Raw genomic sequence first — 21,714 nt, 5'->3', positions numbered from 1 at the left:
TATGTCCGGCTTTTACAATCTGATCTTTTCCCTTTTTGGCCTGTAGTTATAGCCAATCTAGTATCTAAGGCTTGTTTCCCAAAACCAGATTGAATATTTCTCAGATAGTGTACCATCTATCTCTCCAGTAATATCTAACAAAGGGCACAGAATTAAATGTTTAACCATATGGGTATTTCAAGCAAGAAAAGCAAATGAATTGTTTCATGGCAGTTATGAAGCTCTGTTGCCTAAAATAATCTGGACCTGAAACCTGCTTTTAAAATGGTTGTTAAGGCATTCTAGAAGGGTTTATTTTTTGTAATTGCAGTTTTTTTCCCTTGTAATATTACATGGTAGAAAATATTCAACTTTTAGGTATTATATAGATCAGAAACCCTTATGGCCTATGCAGAGTAACATCATTTTTATACACTTGTGCTTTATGACTAAAAAAAGCAGGTAGGTAAATTAGGATGGTCCAGGGAATGAATGTCTTCATGTTTATGAGAATTATACTACTTTCAATTTCTGTACACTAAGGATTGTAAAAATGTATATGCTCTGTCCCTCACTTTTTATTAAACTTTTTTTTTTCAGTACTGGAGATTGAATTCAGGGGCATTCTACCACTAAACTACATCTCCAGCCCTTTTTATTTTTAATTTTGAGACAGGGTCTAGGTTGCCTGGGCTGGCGTCAAATGCCCTTCTCCTGTTTCAGCCTCCCAAATTGCTCAAAATTTACTAACATTTTTTTGTTCTGGGAATTGAACCCGGGGGCCCTCTGCCACTGAGCTACATCCCCAGCCCTTTTTATTTTTTATTATTTTTTTAAAATTTTGAGACAGGGTCTTACTAAATTGCTGAGGATGGACTCAAGCTTGTGATCTTCCTGCCTCAGCCTCCAAAGTCATTGGGATTACAGGCATACACCACTGTGTCTGACCTTTTTCAAGTATTTCTTCATAAGCTGGCAATATTTAGAAGTAGAAATAATTTCTAATTTAACCTTTCTTATTTTTCCATTTTTTAGTTGTGCTTTACAGCTGTTTCCTTCAACATATACTGTAATATACAACTTTTTCTCTTACTTGGACAGCTATTGGAAAATACTGAAAAATATTCAGATTTCTATTTTCTTGCATACTGGCACATTTATTATAACAATATAATTGCTGTTACCATCTTCTTTGCATGGATAAAGGTATTTGTATTTTATTAGATTACATAAGACAACACTATAGTAGTATAATAGCAACTTGAAGTGATAAAGGGAAAAAAGGTATTTTTTGAACAAGTGATTGTTTTTGTTTGTTGGTTTTGAAAAAGTGATTTTAAAAGTAGTTTGGCCTGGGCTGAGATTGTGGCTTAGTGGTAGAGCGCTTGCCTAGCATGTGTGAGGCACTGGGTTTGATTCTCAGAACTACATACAAATAAATAAAATAAAAACTTTATCAACAATTAATAAAAAATATTAAAAAAAAACTATTAAAAAAAAGTAGTGTGGACTTCCATGTTGGCTGGAAATCCTCAAACACCCTTTTTTTTTTTTTTTTTTTTAAATATTTATTTATTTTTTTAGTTCTCGGTGGACACAACATCTTTGTTTGTATGTGGTGCTGAGGATCGAACCCGGGCCGCACGCATGACAGGCGAGCGCGCTACCGCTTGAGCCACATCCCCAGCCCAAACACCCTTGATTATCATTAAGTTTCCCATTTAATTTGAAGCACAGTTCTCAAATTAATTTAAGTAATTAATAAATTTGATTCTACTATTTCAATTAAATTTGTTCTTTTTCAGATATTCAAATTCATAAGCTTTAATAAGACAATGTCTCAGCTGTCATCAACTTTGTCTCGCTGTATCAAAGACATAGTAGGATTTGCCATCATGTTTTTTATAATATTCTTTGCTTACGCCCAGTTAGGATTTCTTGTTTTTGGATCACAGGTTGACGACTTTTCCACTTTTCAAAATTCCATGTAAGCTCTTAGTGTAATTATATTTTCTGTATATGTAACCCCAAATCATGGCAAGGCCCATGATTATTGGTAATATAAGAATTATTAATTTAAACTTGGTTCAATACTTTCATTGAAGACTAACTGCCATATTCAAAGTAAGGTTTGGGATTGAAGGATCCCAATGGATGGTGATATCCATTTTTAAGTATTAAAGGGCTCCATCTTAATCTTTTTTTTTTTTTAAATATTTATTTATTTATTTTAAGTCTCGGCGGACACAACATCTTTGTTTGTATGTGGTGCTGAGGATCGAACCCAGGCCGCACGCATGCCAGGCGAGCGCGCTACCTCTTGAGCCACACCCCCAGCCCCTCCATCTTAATCTTTAAATTGATATTACCTTGAGGGGTTTGGGTTGTGGCTCAGCGGTAGAGCGCTCACCTAGCTTGTGCAGGGCACTGAGTTCGAATCCCCAGCAGCACATTAAAAAAAAAAAAAAATGAAGGTATTGTGTCCAACTACAACTAAAAAACAAAAAATATTTAAAAAATTGATATCGACTTGATTGTCCTATGTTGATCTGCCAAATATGTATTTTAAAAATAGCTTTATGTGCATAAAGCAGTAAAAAATAGGCAACAAGTTTATAAAAGTGACTAGATACAATTTCTAGCAAAGCATTCAGCCTTTTCATTAAGAACAAAATATTTTCATAGATTTACTTTGAGTAAACAAAGCAACTACAATCTGTATGAAAAAAATATGTTAATCAATTCTTAAAATTTGTTCTGTTGGAATTCTAGATCAAAATTGGGAGAAATGGCTTTATATTTAAGGAAGTTTGGGAAATTTTGCGTCAACAGTTTGGATATTTGCAGTGTATATTTACTTTTGGCTCTAAGAAGTACTGCAATAAGTTTGTTTGCTTTAATTAATTAATTGTCCATTTCTAAATTTTTGAGAAACTAAAGAAATGTCTGAGGTTGCCTTTTTTTCAAGCCACATGTAAATAACTGAAGTAAAAATGTATAAATTTTATAGCATTTTTCTGAATTAACCTTTTACCAAATTAGCAATGAAAATAATTTACTACAAACCAAAAGAATATAATTCTAGTTTCCAGTTCTGCCATTAGGTACTTATATTTTCTAGACTTCAATTTTCTTATCTGTAAAATGAAGGAACTGGAATAACTACTCCCCAAAGTCCTTTCAACTTTAAATGACCTATAATTTGAAAAGTTTAAATTATGTAGAAAACTAAAAAATGTAATTAAAAACTGTTGCTACAACAATAACTTTTTTTTTTTTTTTTTGGTACCGGGGATTTAACTTAGGGATTTAACTCGGCCACTAGCCACATCCCCAGCCCTATTTTGTATTTTATTTAGAGACAGGGTCTCACTGAGTTGCTTAGTGCCTCATTTTTGCTGAGGCTGGCTTTGAACCATGATCCTCCTGCCTCAGCCTCCAAAGCTGCTGGTATTACAGGGGTGTGCTCCTGGCCAACAATAACTTTTATAATTACCCACATATTTATCCTCTACTGAGATCTATACTCCTTCATATGCCTTTAAGTTACGGTTTAGTGTGCTTTCATTTCAACCTGTAGGACTCCCTTTCAGATTTGTAAGACAGGTCTAGTGGTAATGTGCTCCCTAAGCTTTTACTTATCTAGAAATTACCTAATTTCTTTCTCACTTTTGAAGGACGGTTTTGCCAGATTCAGGATTCTTGTTCAATTTATTTTGTTTTTCCGTTTAGAACTTTGAACATACCAGTCCACTGTGTTTCTGATGAGAAATATGCTGATATTTTTACTGAGAATTCCCAATATGTGATGTTGCTTTTGTCACTGCTATCCAGATTGTCTTTGCCTTTTGATAGTTTGACAGTATGTTTTGTTGTGGGTATCTTTGAATTTATCTTTTTTCTTTTCCTTTTCTTCTTTTTTGAGCATTGGGGATTGAACTCAGGGGTGCTTTACTACTGAGCTATTTCTCTAGCCCTTTTTATTTTGCCTAGAGCTTAAGTTGCTGAGGCTGGCATTGAACGTGTGATCTTCCCACCTCAGCTTCCTGAGCTGCTGTGATTACAGGTGTGTGCCACTGTGCTCAGCTCTTTGAGTTCCCTGAGATAAGAAGATATTCTTATCTTTCACCAAAGTTTTCGGCCATTATTTATGCAAATAATTTTTCTGTTCCTCTCTATTCTCCTTCTGGAATTCACACAATTGTATATGACAAGCTTGCTTGATGATGTCCCACCGGTCCCCAAGGATCTGTTTATCTTTCTTCAATCTTTTTCCTATTTCTCAGACTCAATAACCTCATTCATCCTACCTTCAAGTTCACTGATTCTTTCTTCTGCAGCTCAAATCTGCCTTTGAATGCCTCTAGTGAAATTTTCATTTTAGTTTTTGTATTTTTCAGGTCTAGAATTTTTTTTCTTTTTGGTATTTTTATTGTTTTTTTTTTTTTTTTTTTTTTTTTAGCTGCTATTATCTATTTCCATGCTGGGAATCAGCTTGAGTTATAAACATAAGATCTTAGTTTTCTCTGAGCCTGTGTCTTTCTCTGTATTGCACATTGACTTTATAACTTCTGTATTTGCAATTGCTTTTGGTTGTTCTATCTTTAATGCCTGTTCCCCAAAGGGAAAAAAGAAAAATACAGAGTGGGAGGGAGAAGATGTCAGCCCTTTAAAATTCCAAGGACGTTTCAGTCAGAAAAGATACTTGAAGCAATGCGGAGTAGGTGGCAACAATGGTTCCCCACCTCTGTATCTGCGTCTTTTCGATTAGCACCAAACAATTGGAACATAAGCCCTAATATTTGGAGGACATGGTCTTTACTCCCCATCCTGTCCTTTGCAAGTTGCATATAAAGCTGCTCCAGAAACATGTGCATGGATACCAGCTTGAGACTGGGTTGGGGGATGCATAGCTACTGCTGAGCTGAACTGAAACAAACCAAATATTAACCACAATTTACTGTTCAAGTCTTATTATGAAAGTTGCAGGACTTCTTTAATAGACTCCAGATTTTCAAAACAGTTACATTAGACAGATTTTTCCAGTACAATTTTTATTTAGGTGTGTGTGGAGTGGGGGACAGATTCTGGGCACTTCCATCTCTACCATCTTCCCAGAATCCTTCCCTGAAGGCATTTTTTGCTGATCTAGAAGAAATAGCTGACGAAATAAATGTGTTTCTGGCCAACTCTCAGGAAAAGACAGAAAGCAAAGCCCAGAGTCTGAACAAAATGTGTGTGTTTAGGGAAGGTCTGTCTGATCATCTTTCCACACATCAAATAGGAAGCTTGAGTCACTGTAATTTCAAATTAAAGGTAAATCCATGATAGAGACTTGAAGCTTGGGTTCATTCACCTAGGTATCATGGTCTTGAACTTAAGATGGTCCCAAGCTAGAATGTTTCCATCTACTTGACCTTCCTCTTAGGTCACAAATTATTTCTTTTCTTTTTTAAATATATATTTTAGTTGTAGGTGGACACAATACCTTTATTTTATTTTTATGTGCTGCATGAACCCAGTGCCTCATGCATGCTAGGCAAGTGTTCTACCACTGAGCCATAACCCCAACCCACAAATTACTTCTACAAGTAATTTTTTTCATATATAATGTGCTTCTCACAATTAAAGATAACTTGGTACATAAGGGAGAAGAAAAATCATCATTAAGACAAGCAGATATAACAGACAACACAAACTTCAAAGACTTTAGAAATTGAAATACTTATTAAACAATACTTATATTTTGAAAGAACACAAGTCAAAAAATGTCTTCAGAAAAGGAGACAATATAAAAAGTGACATATTTGGAAAAATACCAAAAGTAGAATTTTAGAACTGAAAACCACAGTAGCTGAGATTAAAAGCTCCATTGATAAGGTGACAGCAAATAAAACACAGAGGGATGAGAAAAGCAGAACAGATCAGAACAAATGATCAAAAGTGTATTACTGAAAGACAAAATATTGAAAGAGGGTATGCGATATAAGGAATAGAATGAGAAAGTCATATACATTGAATCTGAGTCACAAAAGAGCGCAGAGAGTGGAATAAAGAGAATATTTGGAGAATGCTTAGAAGTAGCTACTACCAAATCAATGCTTCTAAGTGAGACTGAAAGGTCACATTAATGACAAATGGCACACTACTACTGAACAATCTGGTAGTTATTTTAATTCAGTAAGGAAGAACTCTGGAAAGTTAGGAAGGGTGTCAAGAAGTTACAAAGTAGTATTTTCACTCAATTAACCCTCTCTGCTGAGGCAACATTTGTTTCTTTTAGCTTGGAAGGAGAGGGAACAGAAAAAACGCATAAGCTCCAAATTAATAGGAGAAAAGGGGCAAATACTCCTTTTGTGTCTGGAGTCTCCAGTTCCTATGTGATTATAACCATTGGGTAGATTGCTTAGGTTTTTTTTTTGTTGTTGTTGTTTGTTTGTTTGTTTTTAAGAGAGAGAGAGAAAGAGAGAGAGAATTTTAATATTTATTTTTTAGTTTTTGGCGGACACAACATCTTTGTATGTGGTGCTGAGGATCGAACCCAGGCCACACACAGACCAGGTGAGCGCGCTACCGCTTGAGCCACATCCCCAGCCCTGCTTAGGTTTTTATTCTCATCATTTTCTACAGAACAGAGGTATCTAAACACTTTCCTGGTAGAAAAGGGCTGAATGGAGCTTTAGTTATTGAGCTAATTTCTGGAAAGGAGAAAAGAATGAGAAATGATGCCTTTAACTAGAAGATTTTTAAAAATGACATTAGAAACACTAAAACAATTTTCTTATTCTCCTATGCCAGAAAGGAAAAACTATTTAGTCTTCTTTCATTTCAGCATTTTCTCTACCTTATGTAGAACATTACAAACCAGTATTAAGGGGAGGATGAATACTGTATGGTTTGGTCAGGTCTTACCTAGGTACTAGGGAGGAAATTCAGACGTTTGAGTCCTAGGACTCCAATTAGCCCATTTATTTCAATGTGTTTTCTTTCTTTATTGTAGATAGCCTTGTTTCCTTTTATGTGATTGGCAAAAGCAAAAAGAGAAACTGCCTCCCTTTTGACCAACTGAATAATCATGAAGAGTTTTAACATACTATTAAAAATTGCTTCCTGGCTGGGCATGGTGGTGCCTTACAGTAATCCCAGTGGCTCCAGAGGCTGAGGCAGGAGGATCACAATTTCAATGCCAGCCTCAGCAACTTAGTGAAGCCCTAAGCAATTCAGTGAGACCCTGTCTCTAAATAAAATACAAAAAAGGGCTGGGGATGTGGCTCAGTGGTTAAGTGCCCCTGGCTTTAATCCCCAGTACCAAACCAAACCAAACCCTTGCTTCCAGGATTAACCCTTAAAGAAACACACAATTTATAAATTATACTCCTGATGTAAAGGCGAGTATACATCCCTGATGCTAGGTAAGTGCTCTACCACTGACCCATTTTCTCAGCCCTTCAATTTCTTAATTTTCATTCTTAAAATGAGAAAAATGAAGGTCTGTAATATTTTAAATGGTATTTCACATTGAAACTGAGTTCTTAGAGTAAGGATAAAATAAACCCCAGGACCATGTTGAGGATCATTACCAGCACTTTGAGACTACCAAGAGACAAATTGTTGGAAAAGTCGAGTTAGTTAAGACAAAAATTAAACACACCGTTGACATTAGAACCTTTAGGGCTCTTGGGTTGAAAATCATTGGTAAACTAAAAGTGTTCACTTCTAGAAGGGCACAGAAATGGTCAAGGAAGTCACTGCCAAAACCATTTGTAAATAGTTATCTCAAGATTCAAATGTTGTAAATGAACACTGAATTCACATTGGTTAAACAAATTGAAATCTATCATTTCCTAAACTACCTGTTCAGCAACTGAGGCAAGTGACTCAAGTCTTGCCTTAAGGGGACTTTTCCACATCATTTTATAGAACTCTGCAGTAATAATTAAAACCAGAGGGTATATGCAGCTACTTTCCTAAAGACAACTCCCAACAGTTGTCATGTATGTACAGAAAAGGAGGTAATATTTTCTAATGTTCTTCTTTCTTCTTACCAAAGATTTACACAATTTCGAATTGTTCTTGGAGATTTTAATTTTGCTGGTATTCAGCAAGCCAATTGGATCTTGGGACCCATTTACTTCATCACTTTTATCTTTTTTGTGTTCTTTGTCCTGCTGGTAAGAATAACTATATATTCTCTCCTCTGCCTTTTTCCCTACATTTTTTTAAAAATGGAATTACTCATTTAAAAGAAATTGTAGTATTACTTTCTACCTGTTAAGAACACTGACATTTATTAATGGCATGGATTCCTAATAATCCATTTTTGTAGACTAGTGACTACTAATATTTTCAAGTTGTTAATGGGAAATGGGATCATAATAGGTGCTTATTTTAACAAGGAATGTGCTAAATCCTTTAAACAAAATGTGAAGGTCCTATGTCTTTTCAGGCAGGGAATTCAGCCATTCCCATATTTCAATGGCTTACAGCTCTTATGGCTAAAAACTCATCCCTTTGTGATTTTCTAGGAGTCACTAAGATGGGCCTCTCAGACATACTCAGAACAAGTCTCTTTGAGTTTCCTATTAAAGGAAACTTGCCTCCCAGTCAAGGCACTGTTAATGTCTTCCATGAAAATACTTTTTGTCATGCATAGAAGTAATTCCCCAGTGATATTCAAGAGTCCTCAGGGTGACAGAGTTAAAGGTGGAAAGCTGGACTAGGGGCGACAATATTATTGTGTTATCTGGCCATTAGTAGTTGCAGTCAGATGGGAAATTTAAGCAATTTCATAGAACTTAAAAACAAACAACAAATCCCTTATGAACATATAATTACTCTAAATTTTTTTCTGATATGTAATATTGATAAATTATAACATTAGTAACCAGGTCAGACACTATTTTACGCTATCTTTCTCATTTATCATATTTGCCTGTATCCACAGGCTATATGTGTTCCATTGTACTCTGCATAGCCACTTGTTATTGAGTATATGGGTTACTTTTTGGTTTGGCAATGCTGGTGATTGAACCTAGGATCTCATGCATGTGAGGCAAGTATTCTACCACTAGACCACATCTCCAGCCCCAAATGGGTTAATTTAAAACTTGAATCTAATTTTACAAATTCCAGTATTTAAAAAAAATATATTTTTTAGTTGTAAAATACCTTTATTTTATCTATTTTTTATGTGGTGCTGAGGATCAAACCCAGGGCCTCAGACTACTAAGCGAGCACTCTACCCTTGAGCCATAACCCCACCCCCAAATTCCATGACATGACACTTTTTAAAGTCACTTTTTTTTTTTTTTTTGAGACAAAATCTCACTATTTTGCTCAGGCTGGTCTTGAACTTCTGGGCTTAAGCAATTCTTCTACATCAGCCTCCCAGATAGCCGGGACTGCAGGCATGTGCTACTACATCTGCTTTAAAATCACTAACATTTAAACTAAGCTTTAGCCTAGCAATGGTGGCATATGCCTGTAATCCCAGTAACTCGAGAGACTGAGGTAGGGGAGTGCAAGTTCAAGGCCAACCTCAGCAACCTAGAGAAACTGTGTATCTCAAAAAATAAAAAGGGCTAGGGATGTAGCTCAGAGATAGAGTGCCCCTGGGTTCGATACCCAGTACAGCAACAACAGCAAAAGTATCTATTGAAATAATTGTGTGAATTTTCTCCCTAGAACATGTTCTTGGCAATAATTAATGACACCTATTCTGAAGTGAAAGCTGATTATTCAATAGGCAGAAGACCAGATTTTGAACTTGGTAACATGATTAAAAAGGTATGTCAAATTCTTTTCTAACTATAATTCTAAAGCAAACTGTATTCCTAGTTCTTGGGTCAAAAAACACTTAAACCCCCAACTGGTGGTGGTCTTTCTTCCTGGGGTTTTGTTTCTTGACCCAGTGTTACTCATATTTGCACTACTTTACTAGGGGCGTGAAGTGTTCTCTCTGGCTTAAAATACATGTATGAAGATGTGAGGAAAAAAAAAAAAAGAATAGCGTTACCTTAGATTAGGTAGAGAGAAGTGATGGGAGGGGAGGAGAGGGGATGGGGGGATAGGAAGGATAGTAGAATGAAATAGACACTATTATTACTGTGTGTATATATGTGACTGCATGACCAATATGATTTTGCAACCTGTACACTCAGAAAAATGAGAAATTATATCCCATCTGATTCAAATGTATGATATGTCAAGGTCACTGTACTGTCATGTGTAACTAATTAAAACAAAAAATTTTTAAAAAGTAGCTGAAATTATTTCAGAGCTCCATATATCAAATAGTAAATAGGATTACTTAATATTATTTTATTTCTTCCCTCTCAAAAGTTTTCAATTTAGATTCTGGCAAATTTCTACACAATATAAACTGAGAATTCCATGTACCCTGTCTTCTTCACTTTCCTGTTTCCATTAATTGTAATATTATTCTCAGTCACTCCTGGCTCAAGACTTATTTCCTTCCCTTTCATATAGTCTTCTGATATGGCCCATGTGTATTTTCTCCCTACAGATCTTACTAGTCTTTGTGGAATTCAAGAATCTTTTGGAATTCTCACTGCCACCACTAGATTATGGCTTTCTGTAGGTTTCACCAACCTTCCCTATGGCAGCTCTTCATAACTGTTCTAGCTTTCTTCCCATGCAATTCCTACTCTGATCCTATCAGTTTCCCTGGACCTTTCAAAATAGATCCAAAGTCTTTACTCAATACTCCAAGCCCTTGTCAAGCCTCATAGTCACAATCCATCTTCATTAACTACAGTTATTTAAGCCCTTTTTACATCACCTATTTCCCAGGTAATTTGAGCACTGTGCTTTCACGTATTCTGCTAATGCTGAAATATTCTCATAGCTCCTGGCTTTCTTGCCAACATTCTATTCTTGATGAAGTGGAATCTGCCTTTTCTCTAGACATCTCTACATACCCCATGGGTCCAAGCATAGCACTTCACAGAGAAAAAGTCCTAGTAGTTATGGGGTTAGTGGGGCTTAAGAACTTCTTCCAAGAACTTATCTGTAAAAGAAAACTATTAAGATGACAGAACCCCTTGCATAGAGCTTAACTGTGGATTACTTTTCATCCTTTATCTGGAGTATGATGTTGGTGCAAATATTAAAAGTGTTAATATCCTTAATGCATATTAATACATATAAAAGATTTTTTTTCAAGTGTGATGCCCTCATGAGAATTAACCCCTTTTGCTTTTTCACAAAGGTAAAAACCAAAGATGATAGCAACGTGAAAGGATAATCATGACATTTCTTTAGGACAGCAGTCCCTAGAGATAAATATTTCATATTTAATTTACTTTGGTTAAACATTACTAATACAGGCTATATTTTTGGTGAAGTTTTAAACTATTTTTAATTATGTACAGGGTTGTTTTAATGCACTTGAGAAACTCAAACTGAAGAAAGCTCAAGAAGATGAAGACGTAAATATGTAAGATGACTTTTCTTAAATTTTATTTATTTATTTATTTTGTACCAGGGATTGAATCAAGGAGCCTACAATTGGGCAAAATCATCTAACACAAAGCTGTTTTTATAGTTAAGTGTTTATTGTATACCTGGATCCAAAAAAACACTGGCAACATAGCACACTTTAGACTCAGTTGTCTCTCTTTGTGACTGGGAGATACAGCTTACTGCCACTACCCAACATAGTAAGATGACTTAGCATTTCAGCTGTAGAAATGATCAAAATTTAAAGTTTCTACTGAATGTATATCACTTTTACATCATCATAAAGTCGAAAAATAATAAATTGACCCATGGTTAAGTCAGAAACCATCTGTATTATAGGAGAAACTTAAAAAATGAGAGTTAAGGTTTTGATTTCAAAATTACCACCATCCAATGTAGTGATTCTAAATATATTGTCATTACATTCAGTAGTGCCTCCTAATTTCTGAGAATGTCATGAAACTCTTAAGCTAATTTAAAATTAACATAACTAGGTGCTGTGGCACATACTCACTATAATCCAGTGATTCGGAAGGCTGAGGCCGGGGGAATGCAAGCCTCAGCAATTTACTGAGACCCTGTCTCAAAAAAAAACAAAACAGAACAAAACAAAACAAAAACTAGGGATATAACTCAGTGGTAAAATGCCCTGGGCTCAATTCTCAGTACCACAAAAAAATAAAATATAATTAATGTAGTAGTCCTGGCATGTTGCTCAGTGGCAGAGTACTTGTCTAGCATGCATGAGGCCCTGGGTTCGATGCCTGGTATCACCAAACAAACTGAATATAATGCACTACTCAGATAAAGGTTTCTTGCTTCTTTGGGGGGGGGGGTGGTACTGGGGATTGAACCACAGCCTTGTGTACCATAGGCAACTGCTCTACTACTGAACTCCCCAGCCCGAGAAAAAACTTTAAAGGAAGTTGGGAGAGTCCTATAATGAGAGAAAACATATTTAGCTATCTAAAATGAAAATATTTTACACACAACACTTGCAGATAATACTCATACTTAATTTTATTTTTTAATTTTACACACATTTATTCCATGATGTGTGTCAAAATGCTTCACAAACCCAGACCTCTGGCAAAAAAAGTAAACTTTCTTAAAAAAAGAAAAAAAAAAAACAGCAAAAGATGTGAACCTCTTATTGATCACATTTTCCAAATAATTAGGATTTATTATCATAAAAAACAAGAATACAATTCATATCCTTACTATCAATCAGAATGTATTTCACAGTATCACTTCCCTTTTTACTTTTGTATGCCTCTGATTTTTATTTTGTATTTCTCATAGCAAAAGCAGTGGAGAATTGGCTGAAGAAGCCAGAAGACAAGGCTTTGATGAAAATGTAAGGTTTAAATTTTTTCATAAATAAGTGGTAGCTTTATTCGAAATCTGCTTACAAAAAAGTTCTGGTTAGGAACTGTAATGATTTTCTTTATTCAGAAAAGTAGTAGTTATCTCTAAATATATTTCCCAGAATTGAGATCCTTTCTTATTTAAGACATACCATTTGGATCCCAGGTGCTTCCTCTCTCCTAGTACTCTCAGCCAGATCCCCTGGTCCCCAGGTGTACACTCACTGTAGCATTATTTATTTAGAGTACATAAAATGATTATATTTCTCTCCTATTAATGTGATGACTTATTCCAATGATTCTAACATTTCAAAAATTATAGCATATATATACTCAATAAATATGAAATTTAAGGAATATATATGTGGAGTTTAAGGAATGGATATCTCCCTGCTACTATCTGTCCACTGAGAAGCCGAGAAGAAATAATACCCTAGCAGAAACAAGTACAACTGAGTACCCAAATCTTAGTTTCCAAATACCATTCTCTGCTAAAAGGAGGCAGGACTCCTTGGAGACCCTACTTATTGTAGCCTGGAAAGTACAAATGAGCCTGGAATATTTTGTTGAGCCAGAAAGTAAAACTGTTCAAAGAAGAACAGAGACCTGTTTAAAGCACACAAGACAAGCAGTAATATTAGGATGAAGTCTAACCAATACCATCTTTTTTGGTGGTGCTGAGGATTGAACCCTCGGCCTTGTGTATGTGAGGCAAGCACTCCACTAAGCTATATCCCCAGCCCCAGAGCATCTTCAACAATCACAAAGCAACATCATCAGTACTGGAACAAATTTAAATCATGCCACCTGATAGGATGCCATTAAATCAACATCCCTGTCAAATACGTATAGCCAGTATCTAATCATAATGAAATGTCACACAATCCTAAACTGAAGGACATTCCACAAAATAACTGACCTGTATTCTTTAAAAGTATCAGGGTCACACTGTAAACATGTGGAACTATTCCACAGTAAATAAGATTAAAATGACAAGTAAAAATACAATGCATAATTCTGAACTGGATCCTTTTCCCATAAGAACATCATTGGGACCATTGACTGGTAAACTTGAATGGGACAGTGAGGATTATAATAATTTATCAATATTAATTTTCTGATTCTGATTGTTGTATTAGGATACATACTGAAGTATTCAGGAATAAAACATTCATGTCTTACCCCTAAAGACTTCAGGGAAAAAAATGTATTTGAATTGTTCTTGTAGCTTTTAAGTTTAAAAAAAAAAAAAATTGTGAGGAATTGCGGGGGGAGTACCAGGGATTAAATGCTCAGGGGTACACAACCACTGAGCCACATCCCCAGCACTATTTTGTATTTTATGTAGAGATAGGGTCTTGCTGAGTTGCTTAGGGCCTCGCTGAGTTGCTGAGGCTGGCTTCAAATCCTTGATCCTCCTGACTCAGCCGCCTCAGCCACTGGGATTACAGGCATGTGCCCGCCACTGCACCCTACTTAAGAAACAATTTTGAGCTATTTAAGCCACTCAGAGCAAAAGGAGAAAGTTCTACATTATTCTTTTACAGTAATTATATATTGTACCAAAAAGACAAAAAAGCTAATCTCACAATTCTTGAAGCAAAAGTCTTAAGTAAAATATAAGCAAATAGAATCTAATAGCACACAATATAGCTCAAGGGTAGAACATTTGCTTAAAATGCACAAGGCCCTGAGTTCAATCCCCAGTGAACCAAAAACAAAACAAAAAAAGCACACAAATATCATAATTCATGTAAGGCTTATTCTATGAAAGAATGGTTCAAAATTGGGTAATCAACATAATTATATTAAAAGGAAAATTACATGATCATTTTCCATATTTGCTGGGTATTTAATAAGTTTCAACCTCAATCTTAAAGAGAAATTAACAAAATGAAAGTACTGGGGATTGAACCGGAGGGACACTTTACTACTGAGCTACATCCCCAGCCCCTCATTTTATTTTTTAAGACAGGGTCTAAGTTACCCAGGCTGGCCTTAAATTTGAGATCCTCCTGCCTCAGGTTCCTAAGTTGCTGGAATTCCTTAATAGGCCTTGTGCATGTGAGGCAAACACATTAAGGAATAGATATCTCCCTGCTACTATCTCTGTCCAATGAGAAGCCGAGAAGAAATAATACCCTAGCAGAAACAAGTACAACTGAGTACCCAAATGTTGAAGACAAGATATTGATGTATTGAAAGGGGTCAATCAAAACAATTAGGTAAGAGAAATGCATTAGAGATTTAAGAATCTAAAAGAGGTAAAACTGCCTCTATTTGAGATATGCTTTCTAGATATATGATGATCTGAAAATTAAAATGAAAAGTAAGAACATTCAATAAAATAGTTGGAGAAATAATTTATATAAATACTATCATGTCATGTATGCAGACATCAGTTTATTAAAAATTACAATGGTAACAAGAGTAAATAATGCCCAGAAATTAATGTGCATGTTCAAAATCAAGATAAGGGAAAATGTGAACATTCTTTTTAAAGATGCTATTGCTGATTACTTCTGAAGGAATGTGATGAGGCGAATTCTGGGTATGCCAAAAGATGCTACATGCTGCAGCCTTGAGCTAACATTGCTGCTGGAAATTGCATAAGAAGTACTACTAGAAACAAAAAATCCGAGAAAGACCCTTCTCCTCTACATTCCCTAAATACTGGCAGAATCTTAACAGAAATCCAGCTTGCAAAAGTTTGGAGAATGAGGGGTGCAAAGCCTAAGACCCAAGCAACAGAGAGCAGAGTTTAAGAGGGTAAAATTCTGAGTTCCTAGACATTAGCTTTATAGCCCAATCTACTCTTCTGGCTATTTAACATGTACATTTGCAATTCCATAAAATAACTATTTCAAGCCATCATTTACTAGGATGGAACTATCCTTTATACAGATGAAAATACTTTTGTTCCAGCAGCACAAATTTTCTGGCATGAGGTACTTGTTTGGGAATACATGGATAGAGTGTATGCAGATTGAGTAACACAGTAATTACTTAGAGGTATATGGGCTGGCCATGTAGCTCAGTGGTAGAGCACTTGCCTACCATGCACAAGGGCCTGGGTTCAATCCCTAGCACTGCAAAAAACTGGAATAAAGAACAAACATACAGAATGAACATCTCAGGTTTGACACCAAGGATAAAACAGGAAGCAACTCAGATGAAGATGGCAAAAGGGAAAGGCAATGTAATGAGGAAAATTTGTAAACAAAATCAAAAACCCCTAAACTTCCCTAAAAATGCTAAATAGTTCTTATACCAAGTCCTCTTAAGTGCCTTTGCAGGGCAAAAAGTCAATCAGGCTTATACTTGTCCTCTAAATTGACAGGAGATTCAAAGAGCAGAGAAAATGAAAAAATGGAAAGAGCGGCTTGAGAAGAAGTATTATTCTACAGAAATTGAAGATGACTACCAGCCTGTCACTCAACAAGAATTTCAAGAGTAAGCATTTGTTTTAACCAGGATACTATCAGGCATCATGACATAGGGATTCAGGACATATGTCACATTATTTTTCTGAAGCTAGAACTTATATTTTTTTTAAATTTTTCTACCCAGTTTTAAAATCAAAGCATGTGACTCTATTTACTTAAAATTGTTTTTATCCCTACATCTCTAAATGATAGAAACTGCCACAGATACTGTTTTCCATGCAGGTTTAGAATGTCAGAGCCACAATTAGCTACATAAGGCATGTTTAGCTCACCATACTATCTTCCTTGTCAGAGCAATTTACTCTAATAACCTGTGGTCTTTAAACACAAGGTGTATTACTGACTCATTCTCCACTAACTTCTAATTATCTTTTAGACTCTTTTTATATGCTGTGGAGCTGGAGAAGGAATTACACTATATCAGTTTAAAGCTAAACCGAGTGATGAGAAAGCTTTCAGCTCTACAAAAATAAGACAAGAGGTGAGTATCTGTGATGCAATCATAAGGTTACTTCTGACAGACTTACTCTGCTAGACGTGTAAATGCCCCTTGGGCCCCTTTTGCAGGTTTTGTGCAAGTTTATTTCCTAAACTTGCCCTAATTTCAGACACACTGAAAGCACTAAATTTTCAAATCACTGAATTATCCTCAGGGTTGTTTATAATAAATGATTTCTAGGAATTAAGTGCTACCAAATATGACCCACTACACAATCCATATATTACAACATGCCTGGCTCATGCATAAAATTTTTATGAGGTTTATTACTCAATTCTACAAATGTGAAGAGAAAGTGTAAAATAATGCTTATAGTTCATGGGTCAGGTCTCTTTTAACAGTTCAATATAAGTACAGGGAAAAAGACAGTTTTTCCCTTTCAAGCATATCACTATGTTCTGACTTTGTTGGGCCACAGATATATTAATAAAGGTTTAGACCATTATATTACTCCTAAGTGAAAAAAATTCTCCATTCTTCAGAATTTAAAGTATCCAGGAATAAGCCTAAGTACAGAAGAACAAACTTCCCAGACAAGAACAGAAATTTCACTGGTATCTATCTTCAAACTGGAAATTCACCTATACCAGGGTCATAAGAAGTCATGCTTGGGAAATGTAAACGATGCTGCAAGTGCCATGTTTCTATGGCTGGAAAACTGTGTATGACTGGTATTACATGAAATAGAGGGAAACTCTTATATCATTTAGCCATAGCACCCATCTTACACATCAGTGCTCAAAAGACCTTGAATTTTAAAACTTCAACCGAATAAAGGGATTTTAATTTTTTTTTCCTTGTTTGTTTTTGAGGTAGGGTTGCTCTATGTTGCCTAGGCTAGCCTCCAACTCCTAGGCTCAAAGTAGCTAGTACTACAGGCACATCCCATCATGCCCAGAGAATAAAGGAATTTTATTTATTTCAAAGTAGCTAGCTAGTACTACAGGCATATGCCATCATGCCCAGAGAATAAAGGAATTTTATTTATTTTGCAGTAATGGGGAATGAACCCAGGGGTGCTGAGCCACATCCCCAGACATTTTTGTATTTTGTTTTGAGACAGGGTCTTGCTAAATTGCTGAGGATGGCCTCAAAACTGCAATCCTCCTGTCCAGACTCCTAAATAGCTGGATAGGTATGTCCTACTCTGGAGACTGAGGCAGGAGGATTTCAAAGTTCAAGATGTGGATGTAACTTAAAGAGACTCACTATGCATTGAGTTTTCTTATTAGGATAATTCATTGCAATACACTATTCTGCAGCTTCTCCATAGATTTCCCAAGGAAAGCAATCAGTGGCCTTTCCCTGCCTTACACTCCCCATAATTAGTGTTCCCTGATGTGGTCCCTGGGTAAGGTAATTCTAACAAGACTAAGAACATTAAGGAAACATTTAAGATCTCAGCTTTTTTCTTTTTTACCACCTACTGGAAAAACACATTTACAATGACTTAGAACATTAAAGTTCTTTTATTACAAAAGTTTATACAATGAAGCGTCAGACACAGTAATGCAATTATACTGATAGACATATATATCTATATAATATTTGTATATAGATATACAGTGTTTATTTGTACCAAAGTAAAACTATCACAAATTGCCTAATTGTATCACCTACTGCTGCTCAACCATGACACACAATACTATCACACAGAGTAAGTGCTGCCATGCCACTTTTACCTATTTCTACTCAATAACCAACATCATGAAGCAGCTGTTAATTCTAAAATGAAACCAGTCAGGGCACCGACTTATAAAAATAATATGGTACTCACATAGATTTAGCATTATAAAGAAGGAATATATTATTTAAAACATTTAAATAGTGCATATGGACATTTTTGCATGTGGTATATAAAATAAAACATTCATAAAAAAACAATATACAGTGCACATAAATTAGATGTTAGACCCCTGTCTGGAACCTAAAGAAATTAACTGAAATGTACACTGCATAATGGATTCAAATAAAAGTGATACATCTTTTGGCATTTCAATTTTACCAGGAATACATTATGAATAATCTAGTTTCATCAAAAGGAAACACACAAAAAGGGCTGGATTTAGTGCTTTATTCCTCAACTACATGTTTACTACCACTGGATTTTTCCTCCCTCCCAAAAAAGGCATTGCACACACAAGTGAAATGTGAAATACTAGAAACACTATTTTCAAGCTACTTCATGTGCTTACTATGTGATAGTGCTAAAAGTTTGAGGTTCATGCTTCCCTCACCTTATTAAAGGATGTTGTAAAATTCCAATTTTGTATAAAACAAATTTTTAATATAAGCTAGTTAAGAAAACCATGCATGAGTCAAGGCATGCAAAACATGGGCACAAAATGAGATACTCATCAATCCAAATAAGCACCAGGAAAAAAAATTAACACTTAGATTAGTCTGACACAAATCTGCTATTGTATATTTTTTAACAAAAATGATATCACCATTCCATGAAAATGATTAGCCATGCAAAGCAAGAGAAATAAGACATGCTAAGAGCATATGACAAGGGGCATACCACCACATATCTTGTAAACGGCTGCTTTAAACAGCATTTTTTCCTCATTTAAACAATTGAGGAAAAGGTGGTTTCTATTTTTAGAGAATGTTTTTCCTATGGATTTTGCTGATTTAAAAAAAAAAAAAAGAAAAAAAAATGTAGCCCCTTGAAGGTAAATGCAGTGGTATAGCCCTTGTTAAGAACAGATTTACTTAGGCATAATGATTATTTTGCCAATTTAGGCCCATTTGATTAAACATACAAATCTGAGCACCATCAGAGTTCCTACATACTGACATGGCTACTTTCTCACATTATCTGGAGGTGGGTGGGGAGGGTAAGAGTACAGAATCCCATTCAAACAAATCACATCATCACCAGCTGATAAACACTAATTTAGGAACCAACAGTAACTTAAGTCCCATAGGCAGCATGTGATGTGTGGTATGTGTTCTCTAAGCAAGGTCACTTTTTGGTCTACCCACTGTTATCTTCATCCAAGAGCTGTGTGACCACTGAATTATAAAATTTTCTAACATACTACCTGTGAGGTGTCACTTTGGGAATTAAACAGAAACGTGTTCCACTGTAGGACTTAAAATTTCAGTTTGATTTTGGTTTTCTAGGAGAACAACACAGTTGCATATGTGCACTTGTATAGGCTTTTCTTTCAAATTTTCAGTCATTCTGTGAGAAAAAGGCAACCGAAGAATTCAGTGTGAAGATTTTCCTCTCAATTTTCTTCAGTAATGAAAAAAAAATTAGTAATAACAAAACATTCTGTATTTCCAAAGTTCTTGAAGTTGAAAGGATAAAATTCTAGTCTTTTGCTAACAGGATGTATCTGTAGTACAAAACAATGAAAGAAGCTGCGTGTTTGCAAAAGGTGGAGAGGACAGTCTGTGGTTAGTATGGAATATCATACTCCCTAGAGAGGGCCTACTTACCCTTGCATTATTTGTTTAGTGGCATCACAATCAAGTACAAAATGAGATTCTCTGAGTGCCTGACAAAATGAACTCAAGTACCAGCCAAGTACACATGATGACAGCTTCAAGGAATACAAGTGACTTTATGATGTGAATTTTCAAGGAGCATAGTTTATATGGATTTTGAAGAATCCTGTTTGCTGATAAGAACTTCAAGAAGCCTAAGTTTTGCTTTGATTTTCTTGTATTCCCTATATTCCTCAAGCACTGGAACACGATCCTCCTTCTGGGCATTCCTAAGGAAGAAAATCACTAATTATATATTCAAATAAAAAGTTGCTCTGCAAGAAAAAGGGTTATTGGACTAATTCGCTCATTCCCAAAGAACATTCCTAAAATACGTCTATTTTTTATGGATTGTTCTGCTAACAGATTAAAAACTGCTAGACTTCTTTTATCAATGATCAATATTTCACAAAACATTGTCCACTAAACTCTGCCAGGTAGGTCTGTGTCTAGTGTTAGAAAACCACCCAGAGTCATTTCATATATTTACTTAAAACAAAACAAAACAAAAATTTAGTTAACTGTGCCTGCACAGTTTACTAACTTTATATTATGAGCCAATGCAATTTGGTTTGATCATCAGCTAAAATGTGGTATCATCCCAACCATAATTATAAGCAAAATTTTCTTCTTCTGATAATATAGAGAAGTAGAAGGTACCTGGAAAATGCATTCCTGCACTTCAGATTTTCTTAGTCTTTTGTATAGGTTGGTATACATGATTATCTTAATTCCCAGAATTAAACACATTTTGGAATTTGTAATGGAGCTACTATTGGGAAAAGCATTTCTGAATTGAATATATTTTTCTCACTTTAAAAGACTCCTCTAGGATCCAGCCATGGTGGTGATCTCCTGTAACTGAGGCTGAGGCAGGTGAATCACAAGTTTGAGGCCAGTTTGGGCAAGTTAGTAAGATTCTGTCTCAAAATTTAAAAAAGGGCTGGAGATGTACTCAGTGGTAGAGCACTTGCCTAGCGGGTGCGAGACCCTGAGTTTCAGCCCCAATCCTGCCCCCACCCCTGGAAAAACTAAACACAAAAAACACAAAACAAAAAAACCTTCGATCAAGTATACATATTTGTTAGATAAAGGCACATGCCTGCCACATCTTAGAAACTAGCAGCCTGGAATGACCCAACATGTAGCCTGAAAACAATGTTATCAGTATAAAAATTTTGAGAATCCAAACTCGTTGAGAATACCATTCCTATTAGGGGACCCTTATTAAAAAGAAAAACATCTCATTTCACAACCATTTCCTAAAGGGTAAGAATGTAGAATAAAGACAAAAATCACTATAGCTCTGTGGTGTAGTGTTTCCCAAGAAAGTGCAAGGGTTTGATCTCCAGCACTACACACACACCACTGCAATTCAAACCAGACTCCTGAGGACAACCCTAATATTTTTCTTTTCTTTCTTTTTTTTTTTTTTTTTTGG

General features: G+C 35.6%; 2 protein-coding genes across 14 annotated transcripts in view; one reads left to right on the top strand and one right to left on the bottom strand.

Annotated features, from left to right (window-relative positions):
• Positions 1-16,746, top strand: part of Pkd2l2 (polycystin 2 like 2, transient receptor potential cation channel) — a 32,176-nt gene extending 15,430 nt beyond the window's left edge. The window contains exons 7-14 of the mRNA XM_058584386.1: positions 1,015-1,185; positions 1,785-1,966; positions 8,030-8,150; positions 9,664-9,765; positions 11,373-11,437; positions 12,763-12,817; positions 16,168-16,280; positions 16,650-16,746. Coding sequence (XP_058440369.1) covers positions 1,015-1,185; positions 1,785-1,966; positions 8,030-8,150; positions 9,664-9,765; positions 11,373-11,437; positions 12,763-12,817; positions 16,168-16,280; positions 16,650-16,746 — 906 coding nt within the window. The remainder of the gene's footprint in view (positions 1-1,014; positions 1,186-1,784; positions 1,967-8,029; positions 8,151-9,663; positions 9,766-11,372; positions 11,438-12,762; positions 12,818-16,167; positions 16,281-16,649) is intronic.
• A 1,476-nt stretch (positions 16,747-18,222) lies between these two features.
• Fam13b (family with sequence similarity 13 member B) overlaps positions 18,223-21,714 on the bottom strand; it is an 83,367-nt gene continuing 79,875 nt past the window's right edge. For all 13 annotated transcript variants that reach the window (XM_046460060.2, XM_046460063.2, XM_046460064.2 and 10 more), the window contains one exon: positions 18,223-20,503. In XM_046460060.2, the coding sequence (XP_046316016.1) occupies positions 20,380-20,503 (124 nt within the window). In that variant the 3' untranslated portion in view covers positions 18,223-20,379. The remainder of the gene's footprint in view (positions 20,504-21,714) is intronic.

Source organism: Marmota monax, unplaced genomic scaffold, assembly GCF_021218885.2.
Source record: "Marmota monax isolate L192 unplaced genomic scaffold, Marmota_monax_Labrador192_F-V1.1 WCK01_AAM20220418_F8-fsc00006, whole genome shotgun sequence".
Lineage (NCBI taxonomy): Eukaryota > Metazoa > Chordata > Mammalia > Rodentia > Sciuridae > Marmota > Marmota monax.
Note: the sequence above shows the minus strand (reverse complement) of the source record. Positions and strands in the feature narration are given on the sequence as shown.